The 20,049-nt window shown below is 39.8% G+C and overlaps 2 protein-coding genes across 16 annotated transcripts in view; both read left to right on the top strand.

Annotated features, from left to right (window-relative positions):
* LOC103381118 (dystrobrevin beta-like) overlaps positions 1 to 6,312 on the top strand; it is a 33,614-nt gene extending 27,302 nt beyond the window's left edge. Inside the window, exon 23 of the transcript XR_003050146.1 lies at positions 6,298 to 6,312. The gene's annotated coding sequence lies outside the window, so the exon portion shown is untranslated. The remainder of the gene's footprint in view (positions 1 to 6,297) is intronic.
* LOC103381119 (DNA (cytosine-5)-methyltransferase 3A-like) overlaps positions 650 to 20,049 on the top strand; it is a 41,627-nt gene continuing 22,227 nt past the window's right edge. For 2 of the 15 annotated variants that reach the window (XM_017033734.2, XM_017033735.2), the window contains exons 1-3: positions 951 to 1,633; positions 7,127 to 7,356; positions 15,270 to 15,377. In XM_017033734.2, the coding sequence (XP_016889223.1) occupies positions 7,288 to 7,356; positions 15,270 to 15,377 (177 nt within the window). In that variant the 5' untranslated portion in view covers positions 951 to 1,633; positions 7,127 to 7,287. The other 13 variants (XM_025056959.1, XM_017033741.2, XM_017033740.2 and 10 more) reach the window with 13 other exon arrangements.

Below are 20,049 nucleotides of genomic sequence, written 5' to 3'. Positions count from 1 at the left end.
TTTTGCCCCCACTGACTTCTAAAAATACCAGCCCACTGTCGCCCCCCCCCCCTCCTCTGATGCTGCCACTCACACTGGGTGTATAGTCGCGGCCCTGTGCAGTAAAGATCATTGTGTTTTTACTTCACCTTCACGGGGGTCAAACTGAGTTTAACCTCAGCTCCAGGCAGAAGGAAGAAGTACAAAGAAGTATTTGATCTGATACATTCAAGTAATTCATCGAACTTTAAAGATGTTCTTTGGTCCTTGGTTTCCTCAGTGTTTGCTGCTCTGATGTTTAATCTTAATTGAAATGGTGCTGTTTTTATATCTTAGGCTTCAAAGGTGGATTTTTTTTTTGTTTGTCTGAAGTTCAACTGAGATTTATTATCATAAAAGCAAATCTATAAAGGCTCATCATCACCTTTTAAAATGACTAATGATTTATTTTGTCTGAAATTAATTTCATGTGTGAATGAACTTGTCTATCTGATATATATATATATATAACTCAAGGTCGTTTGTAGAAATCATAGTTTAGTCAGTGGTAAATCGGTTCTAATATGATACATGACTTACTACTACACAGGGACCAAAACGTTTTATTTTTATTCATAGTTTAGTCAGTGGTAAATCGGTTCTTATTAACCGTAGATCTAACCGTAACCAGGCCACCAGTTTGCAGCCAGGCATCAAAGCACGTTATTAAACTGTCAGGTTCAGTGCAGCAACCGGTGGTTGGTTCTAATCCCGTCTCTCATCACTCGACTATTTTTACAGCTTTTTTTTTTTTCTTCTTCACTATCTTAGAATAGAACGAGGAGATCAGGTTTGGACCTGTTCCTGCAGCCATCAGCGTCACCTGCTGACAAACATGAGAAAGAAGTGGAAAGTAAACGGAGTCAAACAGAAGACAGAGGTGAAGACAACAAAGACACGTCCAGCGTCTGACCCTGGAAAAGTCATGTTGGCCTAAAGGGGCGTTCCCACTAAAAATGTGTCTTGCTGTTGTTGGGGCCGAATGTTTTATTATTATTTTTTAATCTTAAGGCAGGGGTTTATGGAGGGGGGTTTTTGAAAGGTGTTTAAGTTTTAATATTTTTTTAATTTTTGTGCTACTTTAGGGAAAAAAGGGGGTCGTTATTGATGTGGGTCATTGTTTTATATTTATTATAATTGACCGTGTTCATTGACCTGCTCTGTAGTTGTTCCCACTCCACACTTTTTCTCAGTGACTTTGACCCGATGCCCTGTGACCTTTCTGACCCAACTCCACCACACCTGAGTTTCAGTGCGTTTGCGCGCGCGTGTACGTGCAGACGTGTGCACGCCAAATTGAAAGGTTGCGTGTGTAGACTTTAGGACCGCGCGGAAACGGTGCGGCAGAGCCTCTGCAGACCGGAGAGAGGGGGGGAGTGGAGGAGAGATAGAGAGAGAGAGAGAGAGAGAGAGCAGCGCAAGTCAGAGAAAGCGAGCAAGCGAGCGAGAGAGAGAGAGAACCGGTAGATCCAGAAAGGAGAGAGAGAGAGAGAGAGTGTGTGTGTGAGAGTGAGAGAGCTCCGGAGTGACCGAGAAGAGAGGAGAGAGAGAGTGAGAGAGAGAGTGAGAGAGCGACGACCGTCAGGGTCCGGGTGTCTGAGGGACGCACGACACGGTAAATATAAACATTCCGTTTCGACTCGGGAACGCACACACGCGCACGTTAAGTTTTCCTCCCGAAGTCATCGCACGCTCGCGACCCTGATAAAAACAAAACGCTGGTTCGGTTTTTAGCAGATGATGAGTGCGCGTGAACTTCACCGTGCGAGGAGAGAGAGGGAGAGTGAGAGAGAGACGGCGAACTTCTGTGACGTGAAGGAAGAGAGAAAAACCGAGACAACCGGGGCAGACGGTGTGTGTTCTGAACTCCGTTAAACCGGAGCACACACACACACACACACACACGCACACACGCGCCGATGACTCCAGATGCAGACACATCAGCGCGGAACCGGTGCGTCCGTGCACGCATAGTGAGTGCAAGAGCGGGAGCGCGCCTGATGGGGTGAACGGGTGCATTCGCTCCGAAACGCGCCCCCGTGTGTAATGTGTTTTTTATTTTACCTGACCCTCTGAAAGCTTATCGTCTGTACACACGCGCGCACACGTGTGCCTCACACGCCCGCGCACGCCCGCTCTGATTTAAAAGCTGTGTTTTTAAAGAGAGAAAGAGGCAGAGAGGACGAGCCTATCCGGTAAAAGGCCGCGTGAGGTCGCTCCCCATGCTGTCATATATAGAGCTGTTCACCGTCGAGTTAGCGGTAGCAACTGCGACACTTCCGGTTTACCCTTCAGGAATAAAGGCATAATTTAAACTCCCCATGTGATAAATAGAGGAAAGTTTTTTTTAATTACAAGTACCGTATGTTGGAGCACTTTCTTTATTGTGAAACTCCATTTCAGCATTATTAGCTATTATGGTTATTTCCTTTGTTTTGAAACGTTACTTTGTTAATGCTAACATTGTTAGCAGGATAAGTTTAGCTTCGCTAATCTTCAGAGAGGACTTCAGGGCGGGAAGAAAGAAAACTCCCTTGTCTGGTAAAAGGAAACTGGTACTCGGATTATTATTATTATTTTTTAACAATTGTCAGAAAATGTTTCAGTAGAAAATTCTAAGCAGTGCCTCGGTTGGAGAGGTTATGTGATATCTACAGTTTGTCTCTTGATCTGAATTATATTTCGGAATCCACAGCCTGGCTCTCCATGACTGTAGTTTGATAAATTGACGGGTTGACATGTTAGTAAAACACTTGGTCAGTTGTAATTGTAATTGGAGTCTATATTTGTCTTGGGTCAGGCTGTGTTTATTTTTTTAGTTTATCTTTCTTCCCTTTTGGTCCAGAGGTGCACAAAGACATGAACAACAATTTTAAGCTAGTAGTTTTAGCCTTTGGAAAGCTGGTCACGGTAAAGTCACAGTTAAATACTAAAGAAAATATCAAGTATTACCAAATTGTTTTAATTAAGTTCATTACGGTATTATACTTAACAAACTGTTTTTGCTCTAACCTGCTGTTATTTTTCATTTTTTTTAAGTTAAATTAATGATGAATGTTTGCTTTACTTCCACACTGATGTTCATTATGGGCCTTCAGGTTTTGCTATAATAGTCTTTTTTTTTAAATATATTTCCTGTTAGTTAATAATACTAAATGTTTAAAAGAAAAAAAATCCTCACAGAAATGTAATGCTCTAAGACAGGGATTCCCAACACGTTGATCGCAATCTACCAGTAGATCACACTCGCAATGTTGTGGCATGCAGTTACATTTAATTAAGTTGCCTCAACATATAAATTATATATAGTTTATATGAGTAAATAAATATTTATTCTTCTTGAATGGAGACAAGTGTATTTAATTATAGAAACCAATAATTCAAAATAAGTAAAAAACAAAAGTGTGCATGAAAATTAACGTAAAAAGTTTTTATTATAAAAATTATTTTCAAAAATGCCAGGTCAAAACAGGTCATGTTTATCCCCCCCAGTGTCAATCACGTGATGGAACATAGAAAAATAAGAAGAGGAAACACATGAAGGATGATTTAAATTGAATTGGATGATGCACTTGGGCTTGGTTGCAGTTTTAATGTGAAGTCCACTCACCTACTTCCCTGTCTGCTCGCTGTCTGACTCTTGCCACCTTGACACACTTTTCAAGCTTTTTTTCTGCGCAACTGCTTCTCCTCCCAGCAGAACAGGCTCCAGCCTGGGCCTTTGGCTGTGTTCTAATTGAAACTGGCACAGACGACTGGAACAATTTAAATCACACACTATATATCTGCTATAGGGGTTTGTCAGTGCACTTGTATCCTTCTGTGAGTGACCTACATATGCACAGCTCGGAGGAGTTGCTTGTTGGTTGGCCTTCTGCCTGCAGCTCCTGTGAGGAGCCCCCAGAGATTGTTGGGGTTGGACACTGCACACCCGTTTCTGCTGAGTTTTTCCACCCTGCTCTTTCTGCTGGTCACCTTGACTGCAGGCCAATGTTTTTTTTTTTTTTAAACAGCAGGTGATGTAAGGACACGGCATGACGAGTGACATATACGGCACAGTGGATTGCAGCAGAGCCAGACTCATGGGCTACAGTGGTAATGTGCTTTGATTCACATCAGTGCTCGGATCCAAGTTCCTTTCAGGCTCTTGAGATCTTTCTGTTTGAGCCGTTCCCCTGCCTATGATCAGGCTATGATCAGTATATGACAAAAAAAAAAAAAAAATTAATAGCAAATTGCAGTGTTCTCTAAACTGCTAGGTGGTGTACAGTAAAAAAAAAATAGTATATTTATTGGCCGAAGGTCAGTCTTATTTATATAGAGGAGTGTGACATCACTCTTTACCAAAGACATCAATACTCTACTAGATTATTTACACAGTGGTAAGTTGCTGTCGTGGCTACTAGCAGGTTGCAAATAGATCATCAGTTTTTGTTGTGAGCAAGAGTTTAGTAGAAGTTTAAAATCTTACTGTAGTGCAGATACGCAGATGTTTCTAAAGGGTCAACGACAGACGGACAAATAGATATTCTTTATCTTCCCAGGGCAGAAATTTGTTTTCACCCTTTGTAACAGTCACATTGAACACACTTGTGACATTAATCCCCCAGCCCTAAATCCCCTCACTGCTTCAATGGGATTCATATAACGTACTGTACACATATTGTATCCACGTATATTAGCCCTGAACTGCTGCAACGTGATACACAGGAGACGCCACATAAAGGCCATTTCTGTGAAGCTGTGAGAAGCTGTATTGAACTATTCATCGCTAGGCATCAAGTACTTTGTTGTAATTTGATTGGTTGTCACTTTTTTTTAGGCCGCGATGAGCATGCTCTGAGAAGGATAATGTAACGCAAAACCATAATGACCTGCGCAGAGGATATATAAGAGTCCTGGAGACCTTAACGCTAATGGATACAAAGCAAAAACCTGTAGCGTTAGCTTCACCGGTCGGATGTAATGAAGCTGTCGGTTGTGGCCCGCAGTGTGTTCTTTTTGGTAATTACAAAGAGGTAACAGGAGACTTTCACAATGCAAAGAAAGTGGGAGAAAACTAGTGTTGAAACCGTGACTCTTTCGGCCCCGGCCCTGTAGACACTGGATGTCTCCCCAGGCTGTTGAAGTCTCTGCTGGGACACTCAGAGACACTCAGCTGCTGAAGGACGGTTCATTAGCAGATACTGGACTGGAGTTAACAATTGGTTTTTGTTGCACGTACAAAAAACAACGCTGGAATCATGTTATGTTTGACATTGACATTTGAAATGTCATTTGCACTACATCATATATTTGCTCAACAAGTGGCTCAAATATTTTCATCCATTTCCCCCACTGACTTATCTGGCATTAGAGAAACAGCTATGCTCCTTCCTTTCTCCCTCTGCTCCTTACTTCCTTCATGCTTCCTAACCTAAATTCTGCTGAGTCATTTTTCCGTGTCCATTGTCTTCCTCTGTGTGAAAACTCAGACATATTGCAGAGCTGGTCTTATTGGATTTGACCAGGAAGTGAGACATCATGCTGTTAGACTCCATCAACCTCAGGCTATCCCAGTGTGATTAGTCGGCTTCGGCATGTGAGCAGATATGTAGCTAACAGCCAGGCACCGGAACGTTCTGCTGAGGTTTTTTATTTCCTAGTAAACAACTTTTCATGTTTTTCAAATTTCTCCCAAAAAGTAATTGGAGGGAACAGATGTGAAGGAAATAGTTCATTATCGACGCTGTAGCCTAGTATTTATTTTTTTAAATCTTTGTTCTCATTTAGGTTTTGGGCTGTAAACTGATTAAATCTTTAATCTGATTAATCCCAGGATAGCTGTGGGTTTTTCACGATCAATCAAGACATTTGTGTCAGTCAGCTTGTCAGTCGTAGACTAACTGACTGCCGGGCTGCTCTGACATAAGCTGGGCCTCCGACCTGAGGTTGAAGCCCCCACAGAAATGTGTTGGATTTTCAGTTTAAAGTGCTTTGGTGAAATGAAAATGTTTACCACACCGTGCACGTCATTCTTCCTAAAAATTTTAATCTGAATAATCTCCCAAATGAATCAAACTTTTATTATGAACGATATATCTTTTGCATATATGGCTGTAAATATTATGTATGTTTAAACATACAAGAATCCGTGGTGGTGTCCAACTTTCACCTGCAGCCTCACTGCGATTGTTGTGTCTAATGAAATGGGCGGCGGGCGGCTTTCATCAGTCTGAGCGTGACGGCCCTGATGAAAGCCACCCTGACTCCTGCAGATTCCTTTGAGGACACCTGCAGGTGTGTGTGTGTGTGTATGTGTGTGTGTTTGGGTCCATTACTGTTCAGAGATATGATATTCTCTCTGCTCTGTGTATGTGCAGAGATCTCATCCATCAACCACAGTTCATACACACACACACGCACACACACACACCTGTTCCGCAGGCTTATCTCTGTGTAAAATACGTCTCAGGTTCATTTGGTTTCTATCAAATGTTGTTATCAAATGTCAGGATCCAGGCCACCTTCTCACCTGGTGTCCTGTCACACCTGTCACAAATGACACTGGGTTTTACTTTTCCATGTTTTTCTCGAGTAATCAACATTATTTATTTTAGAATGTAAGATTAATTTCACGGCCAAATTAAAATGTTTTGTTTTGTTGATTACTCTTCTCAAGATTAATTTGACGGCCAAATTAAAATGTTTTGTTTTGTTTTGACAGCCCTGGTTATTTTCAATCTCTATCGAAGGAAACGAAAATGTTCACAAGATGTTCATAAACATAAAAAACAAACATGGAGTCAAAAAGTCAAAAATAATTCTCCTGTTATCAGGGATTTTCTTATCTATCAATCCACCTGTTGTTTCAGACCTAAAGGTCATCTATAAGTCTCTATGACAGTCGGTCCTGGCCGCCGTCAGGTGAATTTATAACGTGGTTTCAGACGTAAAGGTCATCTATAAGTCTCTATGACAACGACCTTTCAGCGTGAAGTACGTTTACACAGACAGCTTTGTCATTTCAAAGATGTAAATGTCCAAAATACACAAATTAGGGACTAGACAAGTAGTCGCCTGTGTACTAACTTCTGTCCTACTTTTTTGTGTATCTTCCACTCCACAGAGTGAGGGGAGGACAGGATTGAGCGACTGATTGTCCGACCGTCCGACAGACTGAATGCAGCTGCACCTGCTGCTCCTGAGGGCCTCTCCCATGTTTTGATTTATTGCGTTGGACTTTTTTACTTTTAACCAAACGTTGGTTTCGTCGACCCGCTCCGCACCATGCCGTCCAACAGTCCAGCCGCCACCGAGCCGCCGCAGACACCGGAGAACGACGCTACCAACGATGTGGTAAGAAAACAAATTTACATGGACGCTGCTCCGACATTCTTTGAAGGATGATGTATTATTATATGATTCGATAATTTAAAACAAGATGAAAATAAAACTGTAGTTGCACCTTTAATCCAAAGATACCCATAGTGTATATTAAAGGGTGTGAAAGTGAAGTCCCAGAAACACAAGGGGGGGCTGTGAAAGTTGTCTGACCAAAGAGACCAGAAATAGTAATAAAAAAAAATAGACATTAGCCATGTTACACCAGTTACTCCAAAAAAATCTGTCTAAGATCGTAGTTTTAATTTAACCTGCCTGTGCTGTACTAAAAGCTTGAAAAGTCGACTATAATTTTTTAAAAGAAATTAACTAATTCTTAGCTTAATAAAAGGTCAAATTGCTAACTTAACTGTACGATAATTTAAAAAAAAAATCAATCCCACTGAGAGGAAAATATAAGTTAAAAACAATAACGGAGGGCAAAAACATCCCTGGTTGACGACTTTGTGAAAATCTCTTTTTCAAACTGTTCAGTTTTTAAATCTATTTTGTTCTACGTACGTTCTGTGTCAAAACACCCCAAAAATATTCTGCACCGTTGCACAACTCAACATGCACCACAACCACCACCACTACTACAACTACAACTACAACTACTACTACGACCACTACTACTGTACTGTACCACTGTCATTATTTCTGCTTCTATTCTTACACCTCATGAAATCTGACAACTGTTATTCCTGCAGCCGCAGATATTATTACAACCAGCACCACACTGACTACGGCCAACTTCACCACTACTACACCCACCGCTGAAATGTCCACGCCCATTTGTAGCCAGTGAAAATATAACGCCTGGCGCTGTATGTGTGTGTGTGCGCGTGTGTGTGCGTGTTATTTATTTACATTAGCAGCACGTCTGCCTACATTCCATACCATCAAAAGAACACAGTGAACACAAACAGTATAGACCACAGCTGGCTCTTATGTAGTGAAGTTTGTTTTTAATTAAATAGAATTTAGTTAATAATATTACTTAGCATTTTTCATTCATTAGATCAGAAATAGTTAAAGCGTTTCTCTTCAGTAACCAGAATTCTCCAAATAAAAATATAGAGTTTTAAGGTTTTGTTTCTCATCTCAACCTCAGGCCAAAACAGAGAGACAAAAATGCGGTTTTCATCCATTATAACGAGGACTTTGAACCAATGACGACGACTGAAAATCTCAGTGTCAAGTTTTTCCCTCATTCAGTTCCTAATTTGACCAAAACAACTTAAAGCTCAAAATACTCTTAACTGTTTGGGTGTCAGCTCAAGGACAAAGTATCCCCACAACAATAGAACCCCCCCCCCCCCCTCCCCGCCCCCCCGTGAGTATAATTATATCTGTAACAATCACACACACTCACACACACACACAGAGTTGTACAAGTGTTTCCCTTCACTTAAGCCCAGCCAGTAAATCAGTGAGAGGTTTAAGGTTCTCTGGTTTACTGCTGCTAAATAAAGAGCCGTCTTACTTGCACATTCACACGGAGGCAACCGGCCAATGAGAACAAAGTTTGCACACAGGCAGATTTCTGCTGCACTTTTCTTTTTTTTTTTCTGAGATTTAACCCTTTCAGTGTTTCCTGGAAGAGCAGACAGAGACTTGACAAGAGTTGACAAACCCTAAAAAAAAAAAAAAAACTGAGTCAGAGTCAGTCAGAGGAGGTCAGAGGTCAGACAAGTCACTGTGAAGGGACAGAGGTGTGAGAGGTTTGACTGACTCCAGATCAGATCCATTGGTAATGACAACAGGAGCTACTGTTGAAGAGAGAGTTTAACAAAACAACAATGAAGTGAAAAGTTGAAGTTGATCACCGTTTGTTTTTCTTTGCTGGAAAAATAGTGTTTTTACAAAAAAATATAAAATAAAATAAACAGGACGTTAAATTATAGACACAGTCGTCACTCACAGTCGAGGCAAACAACTCTGAGGCAATAATTATCTTCTCTGACTTTTCATTGGATTAAACACATCGACTTGTGGTGCTGCTGCATGCGTTCTCCGTTCAGGTGTACTGTATTTGGGTTGAAGACATTTTGATGTGTTTGGAGTGGATTTTCCTTTTGCCAAATATACAAATGTATCTGTTTGGATGAATTGATTGGATTGTTCCAGTTGAATGTCGCCACGTTTATATTTTTTAGAATATAAAAATTCCAGTTTTATAATAGGAAAATATAATTAAAACATAAATTTGTAAAATGTATTTATTTTTTATTATTTATAATTATTTATATAGAATTATATATATACAGTATATATGAATAGAATAGAATAGTCTGTATTGTCATTGTAACATGGGCGTACAACGAAGATTGATATATATATATATATATATATATTCAAAGGATAGCTATAGATTTAATGTAAATTCAAAACAAAAACATGAATTTCAACACGACATTAAGCTCTTATCGTATGTCAGCTGTATCTCTGCACACTGGACTGATTCCTTCATCTTCAAACGTGCACTCTATGATTAACCATCTTGGGAAATTAATTCATCCAATTGGACGATGTCTTACAGGGATCCTGATCCAAAAAAAAACCTGACCCCGGGTCTTCCCAGGTAGACCTCAGAAATGTGGTTTAATCTGAGGGTTAAAAAGACGAGGGCAGAAGCCGTCAGTCGGGCTGTGTGACAGCGTACAGAAAAGGGAAGGAGACGAGATAGAGATGTAGAGAGAAGAGGGCAGGAAATAAAGCAGGACAGACTGTCTGCTGCTGACGGGATCCTCCTCTGTCCGCCTGCTTCTCAGTCTGGTTACTAAGCAACTAGAGCAGCCCAAAATAACCTGCTGGAGGATAGAAATAGACCCAAAGTAAATGGACGGACTGCTGTGTGTTTGTGTGCGAGTGTTTCCGTCCTTCTTGAAAGGACTCCGTCCAGTGGTTTATTTTTTTCTTCTGCTTCCTGGTTTGTGTTGGACTTTGTTTTTACTGTAGTCACACAACTATGTCATGACTTCATGCCTAAAACATCAGCATATGGTCAACACACCGCGGACGGCGGGGGCCATTACCTGCTCCGGCTGGTTGCTATGCTGATCGTCAGGGAAGTGACATCACAGTGTTTAGTCAGCAGCAACCCGTCGGAGACAGTTGCTAAGCAGTTTCCTCACCTTAGCGACCACTCAGCAACATTGATGAAAGAAAAAAAAAAAAAGACAAAAAAAACAAGGCTGAGAGCAGCAGCATTGAAAAGCAGATGAGTCGACAGCAGGAGAGTGGGTCAAGCCCACGGACATGTATCACCATCATTAGTGTCATAATAATACATTTGATATTCAACAGCTGTTACGCAGCTACGCATAATAAAAGTCTGAAGAACATGAGGTGATTCATCTCTCACTTACTGGTATTTTAAATATATTTTGATGAAATATATTCAGAAATTTAGCATTAAGCGTTATCAATACACAGATCTAGATGCTTATACACATTTTGGAACAAAAACATTCCAAAATATTCTGCGTTATAAACAAGTCTATCAGAACGTTGGCCGCTGTCTGCTCATTTTTATCGAAAAATGATGAAAGTAACAATAATATATTTTATTGGTGGTGGTGCTGTCTGTGGTTGTTGAACTTTGGCACCAAAAATTGTAAAATGTATTTATTTTAGTGGGACAACACAAGTAAAAAAAAAAAAATATATATATATATACATATATATATATATATTTCATATATATTTCATATATATATGTATATATATTTATATATACATATATATATATTTCGGCTTCCTTCTAACCTCCAGAGGTTTGACCCTTGTGATAAGGTTTATTGACTTCATAATAACTTTCTTTTTTACTTAAGTTCACATCATATCCCTTCATTTTTTTTTTTTTAAACATTAAACGTCTGCTCTGTTGTTCAAGACTTTTAACATTTCGTCCTTGTCCTGGTGATTTAATTCCAGCCTAGGGCAGTGAGTGACTGATCCACATTAAAGCTGCTCAAACAGGAATAATAATAAAAAAACAAAACGCGGGCCGTAGTGAAAAGCACTGCAGCTGGCAAATTCCTGACTCGGGGCCAAAAGACTTAAAATTAACAAGCATGATATTTGAACTCCACGACTTTCCTTTAGGTTTAATGGAAGCTCCCAGAGTCTGCACTTTGAATTTTTACACAGTGATGTCATAAAAAAACATAAAGTGCTCCGTTGTAGACAAGCGTTGGAGTTTGTTGGTTTTTACGGCTCACTTTACTGTTAGTTTGGACTGTGTTTTTACTGTAGTCACACAACTATGTCATGACTTCATGCCTAAAACATCAGCATATGGTCAACACACCGCGGACGGCGGGGGCCATTACCTGCTCCGGCTGGTTGCTATGCTGATCGTCAGGGAAGTGACATCACAGTGTTTAGTCAGCAGCAACCCGTCGGAGACAGTTGCTAAGCAGTTTCCTCACCTTAGCGACCACTCAGCAACATTGATGAAAGAAAAAAAAAAAAAGACAAAAAAAACAAGGCTGAGAGCAGCAGCATTGAAAAGCAGATGAGTCGACAGCAGGAGAGTGGGTCAAGCCCACGGACATGTATCACCATCATTAGTGTCATAATAATACATTTGATATTCAACAGCTGTTACGCAGCTACGCATAATAAAAGTCTGAAGAACACGAGGTGATTCATCCCTTACTTACTGGTATTTTAAATATATTTTGATGAAATATATTCAGAAATTTAGCTTTCAGCGTTAACAATACACAGATCTAGGTGCTTATACACATTTTGGAACAAAAACATTCCAAAATATTCTGCGTTATAAACAAGTCTATCAGAACGTTGGCCTCTGTCTGCTCATTTTGATCAAAAAATGATGAAAATAACAATAATATATTTTATTGGTGCTGGTGCTGTCTGTGGTTGTTGAACTTTAGCACCAAAAATGGTAAAATGTATTTATTTTAGTGGGACAACACAAGTAAAAAAAAAAAAATATATATATATATATTTCATATATATTTCATATATATATGTATATATGTTTATATATACATATATATATTTCGGCTTCCTTTTAACCTCCAGAGGTTTGACCCTTGTGATAAGGTTTATTGACTTCATAATAACTTTCTTTTTTACTTAAGTTCACATCATATCCCTTCATTTTTTTTTTTTTAAACATTAAACGTCTGCTCTGTTGTTCAAGACTTTTAACATTTCGTCCTTGTCCTGGTGATTTAATTCCAGCCTAGGGCAGTGAGTGACTGATCCACATTAAAGCTGCTCAAACAGGAATAATAATAAAAAAACAAAACGCGGGCCGTAGTGAAAAGCACTGCAGCTGGCAAATTCCTGACTCGGGGCCAAAAGACTTAAAATTAACAAGCATGATATTTGAACTCCACGACTTTCCTTTAGGTTTAATGGAAGCTCCCAGAGTCTGCACTTTGAATTTTTACACAGTGATGTCATAAAAAAACATAAAGTGCTCCGTTGTAGACAAGCGTTGGAGTTTGTTGGTTTTTACGGCTCACTTTACTGTTAGTGAGGAGACAGTACTTCAGTCAGTACTGTATACTTTGGAGTCCCCATGAACCACAGTCTTTGTGGTGCTACTGTATTATGGGGCACGTTTTGTTTTTCCTATGAATTATTTATCATTATGTAATTAAAGCAGCACATCATTGAGCCCTGTGAGTCAGAGGGAGGAAGAGGAGGAGGAGGAGGAGGAGTGGTCTGCTGCTTCGGAGATCGTGGTCCAAGTCTGTTTTAGACTTACATGAAAAATACTTGTCATCTTTTTAAATGTTCACGACCAGGGATGCACCGAAACGAAAAAACAAAAAAGAAAAATGGAAGGAACCGTGTGATTCTGTTTTGTTTGCGTAGTTTCAGTGAATTTTTTTTGGGCTGGATATACAGTTTGTCCTTGACCAAAAATCTTCATTTTAGTCGACACATTTTCACTGAACTCGCAAACAAACTAGTACTGTTTTTTTTTTACTTTTCCCCCCACTTTACCACCAGACGTGTCCCGCATGCAAATGCTGACTGAGACAGTGAATTATCACAAGTCAGAAAAAGTGAGAGTCTAGTGAATCTGTGAGTGGTTGAAGCCGTGGTGGAAGTGTAGAAGTCTGCACACGGAGCTGCTACTTTTTACACCGTAGAACTACTACACCAAATGGAAAAGAACTCAAAAAAATTCATCTTTCTCACACACACCACGATCGACTTGGACTGTCTATAAAAAATGGATTTAACTCTTGGCAAACTGTGGGTGCCTGTTCAAATTTGTGAGTCAGTTTTTATCATTTTGACTAAATTGTAACTTAGTCCCAATCAACAAAATATGAAAATCAATATAGTCAACTCCATTTAAATGAGATTTGATCCACTTCAGGTTCAGATAGAACCTACACATCAGAGGCCTACCCTGTGTACTGTACACGTGCACAGTGAGTAAACAAATGCCCACACTGCGTGTCCACGTGGGCCATGTGAACCCACCGCGCACCCTCATACCGGCAGAGTAATTGTAGAAGTAAACAGGCCGAGGACATGAACCTCCACATTTTACCAAAATGTTATTTTTACCTCTAATGTAATACGATCTCCTAATGTGGTCTCTCTGGTTAGACGGCTCTCCAATGTGAATTTCGTAATTGATTTTTTACCCAGCATGCACCGTGTCAAATTATTATGCAGGTGCAGGGAGTTATTTATACACCACATGTCACTGTTGTTCAGTAGTGTGGCCCTCTGCTGGAGAGGACCACTGTGTCTCTGCGTCCAGCCGAGTATTTACACTTTTTTAGGTGCAGTTGCTTTAAATATATTTAAATAGACAAAATATTACATATAATGAAGAAGTCACTTGCCACATAAATGATGACTGATGTCCTTTGCAACCGGGTTGTAGCCAGCATTTTTAGATGGACTTGCATCCCTTAATTAATTTAATAAACAAAAAAAAAAGACATACATAACCTTTTTATATTGTATTTAGTACAAGGCTGTTCAATTAATATACAATATATATATTTATGTTTTTATATTGAAAAAATTAAAAAAAAATTGAATAGATTTTTGTAATAGTAATCAACCAAAGGTTTTACACCTCTACTTCGGTATCCTGTCAAACCGTATCCACGAATGCTTTACCTGCCATTGTCCACTGGGCTGTGTTGTTTATTTTATTCATGTTGTTTTTTCTGTTGGTTGTCAGGGATGGCATCTATTACCAGTTCCCAAAATGTGTACAGATGTCAGAAAATCCACTCTGAATGTGACTACTGGTTTTATAGACCAGTGTTTCCAGTGTTTTTTTTTTAATCGAGGCACATTTTATATCATCAGGAAAAACTCTACGTCACACCACTAAAACAGAAATCTCACAAAAGTACAGTTTATGTAATAAAATATAATAATCTTCTGGTTTAAATGGCCTCATAATTGACTATAATCTCAGCCTGTTTAGTTGAAGACAACGCTGATATACTGGCAGGAATTGAAGAAAGACACTCACAGAGATCTTCTTCAACAGCTCTGATTATCTTGTTTTAAGTTTTCACATGGCTACGCTGCCACCTAGCAGAAGAGCATTTAATTGTTGTGCCTTTTCACGCTTTGACGAGCAAAGAAAAATGATATGCCATAAATAAATAATAGTTTTCAGTCACGGTGTTTGGGGATCACTGTTATAGACCACCTCCCTGTATGAAGTGATTGTGTTCCTCTGGAGTTGCCAGTTTAGATCAGTGCAGTGTTCAGCTGCAGAGCTTCTATCACTGACTGCTGTTTTTCCCAGTGTCCTCCACCACTCTGACTGTAGCTGCGCTGCGGTCTCACTGCTGCCATCATTTACAATTTCTGTCAGCGGTTCTGAACACTCTCTGTCTTCGATGTGGCCTCAGAGTGAAGACGGAGCAGACCATGACAGCGCAGAGGAGGCGACGCCAGCGAGCCCCCACAGCAAGCGCAGAGTGGGCCGTCCCGGAAGGAAACGCAAACAGCTGCTTCCTGTGAGTGCCGTAATTATAGCCCGTCGCTGGGAGTTTTTTTGTTTTTTTCTGTGTACTTTTCATCTGTTCTCCTATAGAACGTTTCCACTCTCCAACCTGTCCTATCACACACACTCTTTGACTCAGTCACATTAGGCCGCAGGTACCTCATATACCATGTGTAATTTCATCCTCAAGCAGTGATTTATGTTGTAAAACGTTCTCAGCAGCACTTTGTGTTTCTGAGGGGAATTCCCATTGACTGTGTTGACTGAGTGGTTGCAGGACTTGACATGTTGGTTTCAGTTTCTACTCCTTTTCATTTTTCTGCTTCATATATTTTTTTATTTTTTATTTCTTTAATTTGTCAGTACACTTGACATTTTCCGCTCCCTCTCGCTGCCATTTCTGTGATTTAGGTCGCGGTGGAACAGACCAATAAGTCATTTTTAGCAGCTAATGGGAATTCACCGTCTGATGTAATCGCCAAAAGAGTATTAAATCAAAACCCGCATTTTGCCCAGAAGCAAAAAGGAAAAAAAAAAATCATAATGATTTCTATAGTAGAAAACCTATGTCTCACTCAGGGTGTTGTAAATTCAGAAGCAGAAGAGGAAGAAAATGAATAATTCAGGGGACAGATACTCTGTGTGAAGGTGTTCTCTGAAATATCTGACATCCACACAGCTACTGCTGTTGTTTTTTGTTCTTACCTTCTTTGGTGAAGGTCAGGTGAAGCTGGAGGCTTCGGCTGCCGTTGTTTGGTCTGCTGTTAAAAACCTTTATCTGCGGCTGAACATCTCAGGTTTGAACTTTTCAAATATAGATGAACCCACTCCACTATATGTTTAGAAATACAGAGCTGAGGGGGTGATATTTTTGTATCGATTCTTCTACCTCTAATCGTTAGAAAATTAGATTAAATTAAGTTAGAACAAAAAACTAAATAATTCACAGTTTCAGTGTTGAATCAAAACCTATTATTTTTCATGTTCCTACTTTCACTACTTGACGTGTTTGGACAGGGAGTTCCCGTCTTCCATAGAGTATTCCAGACACTAAATTATTCCCACCTGAGTAATTAGAACAGATTAAATAAAATTTAAAAACACACTCCCTCACACACTTTAAAACTCTTACGAGCTGTAAGGAGATTTAAATAATCATTTGAGTTCATTATATGCACATCCTCTCTTTAATCCTCCTGCCGTGTCCAGGCAGCGGGTGGTTAGTCCTAACGATGAGGAGGAGACTGAAATGCGATGACTAAGCCAAATTAGAATGAAAACTAAACGTTCTCTTAGAAAGGAGTGCGTAAAAGAAGATTTCAACTTTAGATTTTCCCAGTGGTTTTCTGGCCAATCTCCTGACAGAATCATTATTGATTATTGGTTTAACTTCATCTGGTCTAGTTGGTTTTTACACTTCCACCGAGGGTGAATGTGTTGTTGCGTCATGACAGAAGCCGTGGTGACGCAACACAGTCACCTTGCGCGTACTTTCTGAGGGATTTGAACTGGCAACCTTCCAGTCACCTCTAAACCTGCAGTAATTATTTTTTGCTGCATTATTACCGTAAGTGTTTCTCTGTGACTGACTCCAGGTCTTTGGCATCTCGTCTGCTCTCTTTCATTCATTCTCTCGCTTGTACCGTGTGTGTGTGTGTGTGCGCGTGTGTGTAAATGAGTGCAGCAGAGCGAGGCAGATTCTGCTTTGATGTCTGCAAGTTTAACACCATCCTGTCCAGAGCAGAACGGAGCAGAGCTACCGTAATACACAGTGTAGAGCTGAGGTGTGTGTTCTGATTTTAGTGACCACGACTGTAGAGAGTAGATGTGTTTATATATGTATGTAGCAGACAGTACCAATCTGCATTTCTAGTACAGGAAAGTCATGCCATATATTTCCTAATAAAGGAGCACTTGCTTTTTTGGTTGCTTTTGTGCAACTGTCTCTAATGAAATACTACATTTCTGGTTTTATTCCTTTGAATATTCTGTATTAATAGTAGTTTTGTGGTCGTTGTTGTAGGTATAACCATGTGTCTCCACGCTCTAAAACCATATTTTTTTTCTTTACTGCTACCACTGTTGTAGTATTGCAGTGCTGGGCTCTGGTTTTTTGCTGTGGCTCCTGAGAAAAAGCCAGGATCCTGACAGAAACACACAATATTGGTTGCAGCTACCATGCTTCAAAAACTTCTGTTCTTCTCATCACGCCACTGCACATTTCATACATGCTTTTGGGAAACAAAACAATTTTCTGCAAAGTTTCAATGATCTTGGAAGCTTCATGTTACGTTTTGTTAGTCTTTCCCGTACTCCGCAGCCGTGAAGAACACAAAACATTTGTTACGTGTAGTTAGCCATCGGAATTTGGCAGAAACTCCTGTAGGTTTTTGAAATTGGGTTTGGCCTCTGCTGAGTGTTTTGGATGGACCTTCAGGTTTAAGTAACGACACAGTCCAGCCGTGTATTTAATGCTGTCTGTACTGTGTACTCTGGTACTCTGTACTCTCTGGTGTACTACATTATGCCTTTTTTTTTTACTGTGTTTGAGGTTTGGCCAGAGTCACTTATTTGATGTCAGCTTCGTGACATTTGTCAGAATGAGAATTTTGTTTATGGAACGTCTATTTATATGTCGTTTTTGCCGACACTTGGTTAAATGATATGCATTTGCAGTACTGTGGTATTTTAATGGCAGCTCTGTATGTGCCTGTACATGCTTGTACTTAAAGATACTACAGTAGTGTTGGCAGAATCAGAGGTATTGTGAGGAGCTCAGGGTGGAGCTGTGACTGACGTTAACTACAGGGAGCAGAAAAGGATGACGGAGAATCAGGGTTTGCTCCTTCACTTCACTCCTTCAATCACCTCCCCTGTCACTCACACACACACACACACACACACACACACAGCCACGCAGGACTGTTCCACAGATTCAGTGCCTCTGATTTTTTTGGCAGCTCTTTAGTTTTTCTTTCGTCACTCCGTCCCTCACTGTAACTTCAGGCTGTTTCTCTCCTTCTGTTCTTTGCTTTTGGTTTGTCTCCACATTTTTTTGACACTGGCAGCATGTGTGCAGCAGCTGGAGGAGTTTATACGTGTGTGTGTGTGTGTGTGTTTAAGAAACGAAGGATGGAAGAGATTCTCTGCATTGGGGCATTCAGCAAAATTTTGTAGATAAAATACATTAAAATATGTTTATATTTTATTTGAAAAGGTAAACTTTGAATGCACAATAATACACAGAAATATAAAAATCTTCTTCTTCTCAAGGTTTTATTACTGACAGTTAGATAACAATCGTCTTCAGGCCAGAAGATAATATTTTTTATATTTCTGTTTTGCGCTGAGATCCTGAAGAGACTTTGGCAAAATCTGCGTTTTTGTTCCCGGTGTTTGACAGAAAGCATAAAAAATGACTTTCTTACACAAAACAACTTGCTTTTTTTTCTGTTTGTTTTTAATTTTTTTTTTATTTTACTGAGGAAAATTCAACCCAGAGTTTTCATAATGAACAGAGAATATTCCATCATGTTTCCATTTCACCAGGTGCTCACAAACTTTAAAATCAAATTTACTGCCGTGTTTACTTTCCAAATGATCTTAAAATCATTTCCCAAACCAAAGATTTTTTTTTTTAAATTTAAAGATGATTAACTCAAAGTCACTTATAAAACAGATAAAAAAAGGAAAACTACAGACAGGGGGCAGTGTCCCTGCAGTTCCACTGTGGGGATTAGCTCTGGTCTCCGGCTTCTACCGAGACACTGTTTGTGCTTCAGTATAAACAACATCAGAGCCGTCATCACATAAATCCACCGTGGTGCAGTTGTTTGCTGTATTGAGTTTCCTCACTATTTTTTTCTGGCACAATTGTTTAATTGTCTCCTCCATCCTGTTCCCTGCTCAGCCTCACCCAGGGTTTCCAACCTAAAGAACATAACTGTACTGTTTCATTTGATTGTTTTTTTGTTTGTTTTTTTTTTGTAAGTGTGCGCACAGCGAAGTGCAGGTACTTTCCCAGGAAGTACAGGTCAGACGAGAGAGGAGAAAGTTAGAAAAGTGACAGTGATGTCGTCAACACTAAAGGTTCAACACCTAAAGCTGCATTAAGCTTTGCTTCAAACGTAAAACCAAATAGTCAGTGAAAGTAGTGACACGAACTAAACAGACCTGAGCTCACTGAGGGAAGTGCAAGTCTGCGTCACGTTGGTCGGGTGTGCACTTCCTGTTCTTCTCTAAATGGCGGAGATATGAAGAAACTGAATAGTGGCGAACAAAACCAAAGACAGCGGGTTCATTTTGATCGGTCGAGAGTCTGCCGAACCAAACTAAATCGAATTTTACACCCGACATGTGACCAAAAAGATGACTGCAAGTCCAGATCCCTGTGTCTCTGCTGAAATGTGTAAGTAGTAAATTGTTTGCTTCCATCATTGAAAATGATGCAGAAAAATTCATATATAGTGAAGAAATAAAAATAACAAAAAAAAAAGCAAAGCTTAATGCAGCTTTAGTTTCATGATATGACGATGAGACGAAAGTTAAGGCTAAACGTTCCTCTTTAGGCCTAATGTTAGTTTCACATGTGCGTAAGTTACATACCCTGCTGTATGTTTTTATATTTATTTGATTTATTCGCTTGAATCGGCTTTGTCATCGCTTTGATACATGCCATGCTTTGC

Source organism: Cynoglossus semilaevis, chromosome 7 (genome assembly GCF_000523025.1).
Source record: "Cynoglossus semilaevis isolate Cse_v1.0 chromosome 7, Cse_v1.0, whole genome shotgun sequence".
Classification (NCBI taxonomy): domain Eukaryota; kingdom Metazoa; phylum Chordata; class Actinopteri; order Pleuronectiformes; family Cynoglossidae; genus Cynoglossus; species Cynoglossus semilaevis.
The sequence above is the reverse complement of the archived record's forward strand: the minus strand, read 5'-3'. Positions and strand labels throughout refer to the sequence as shown.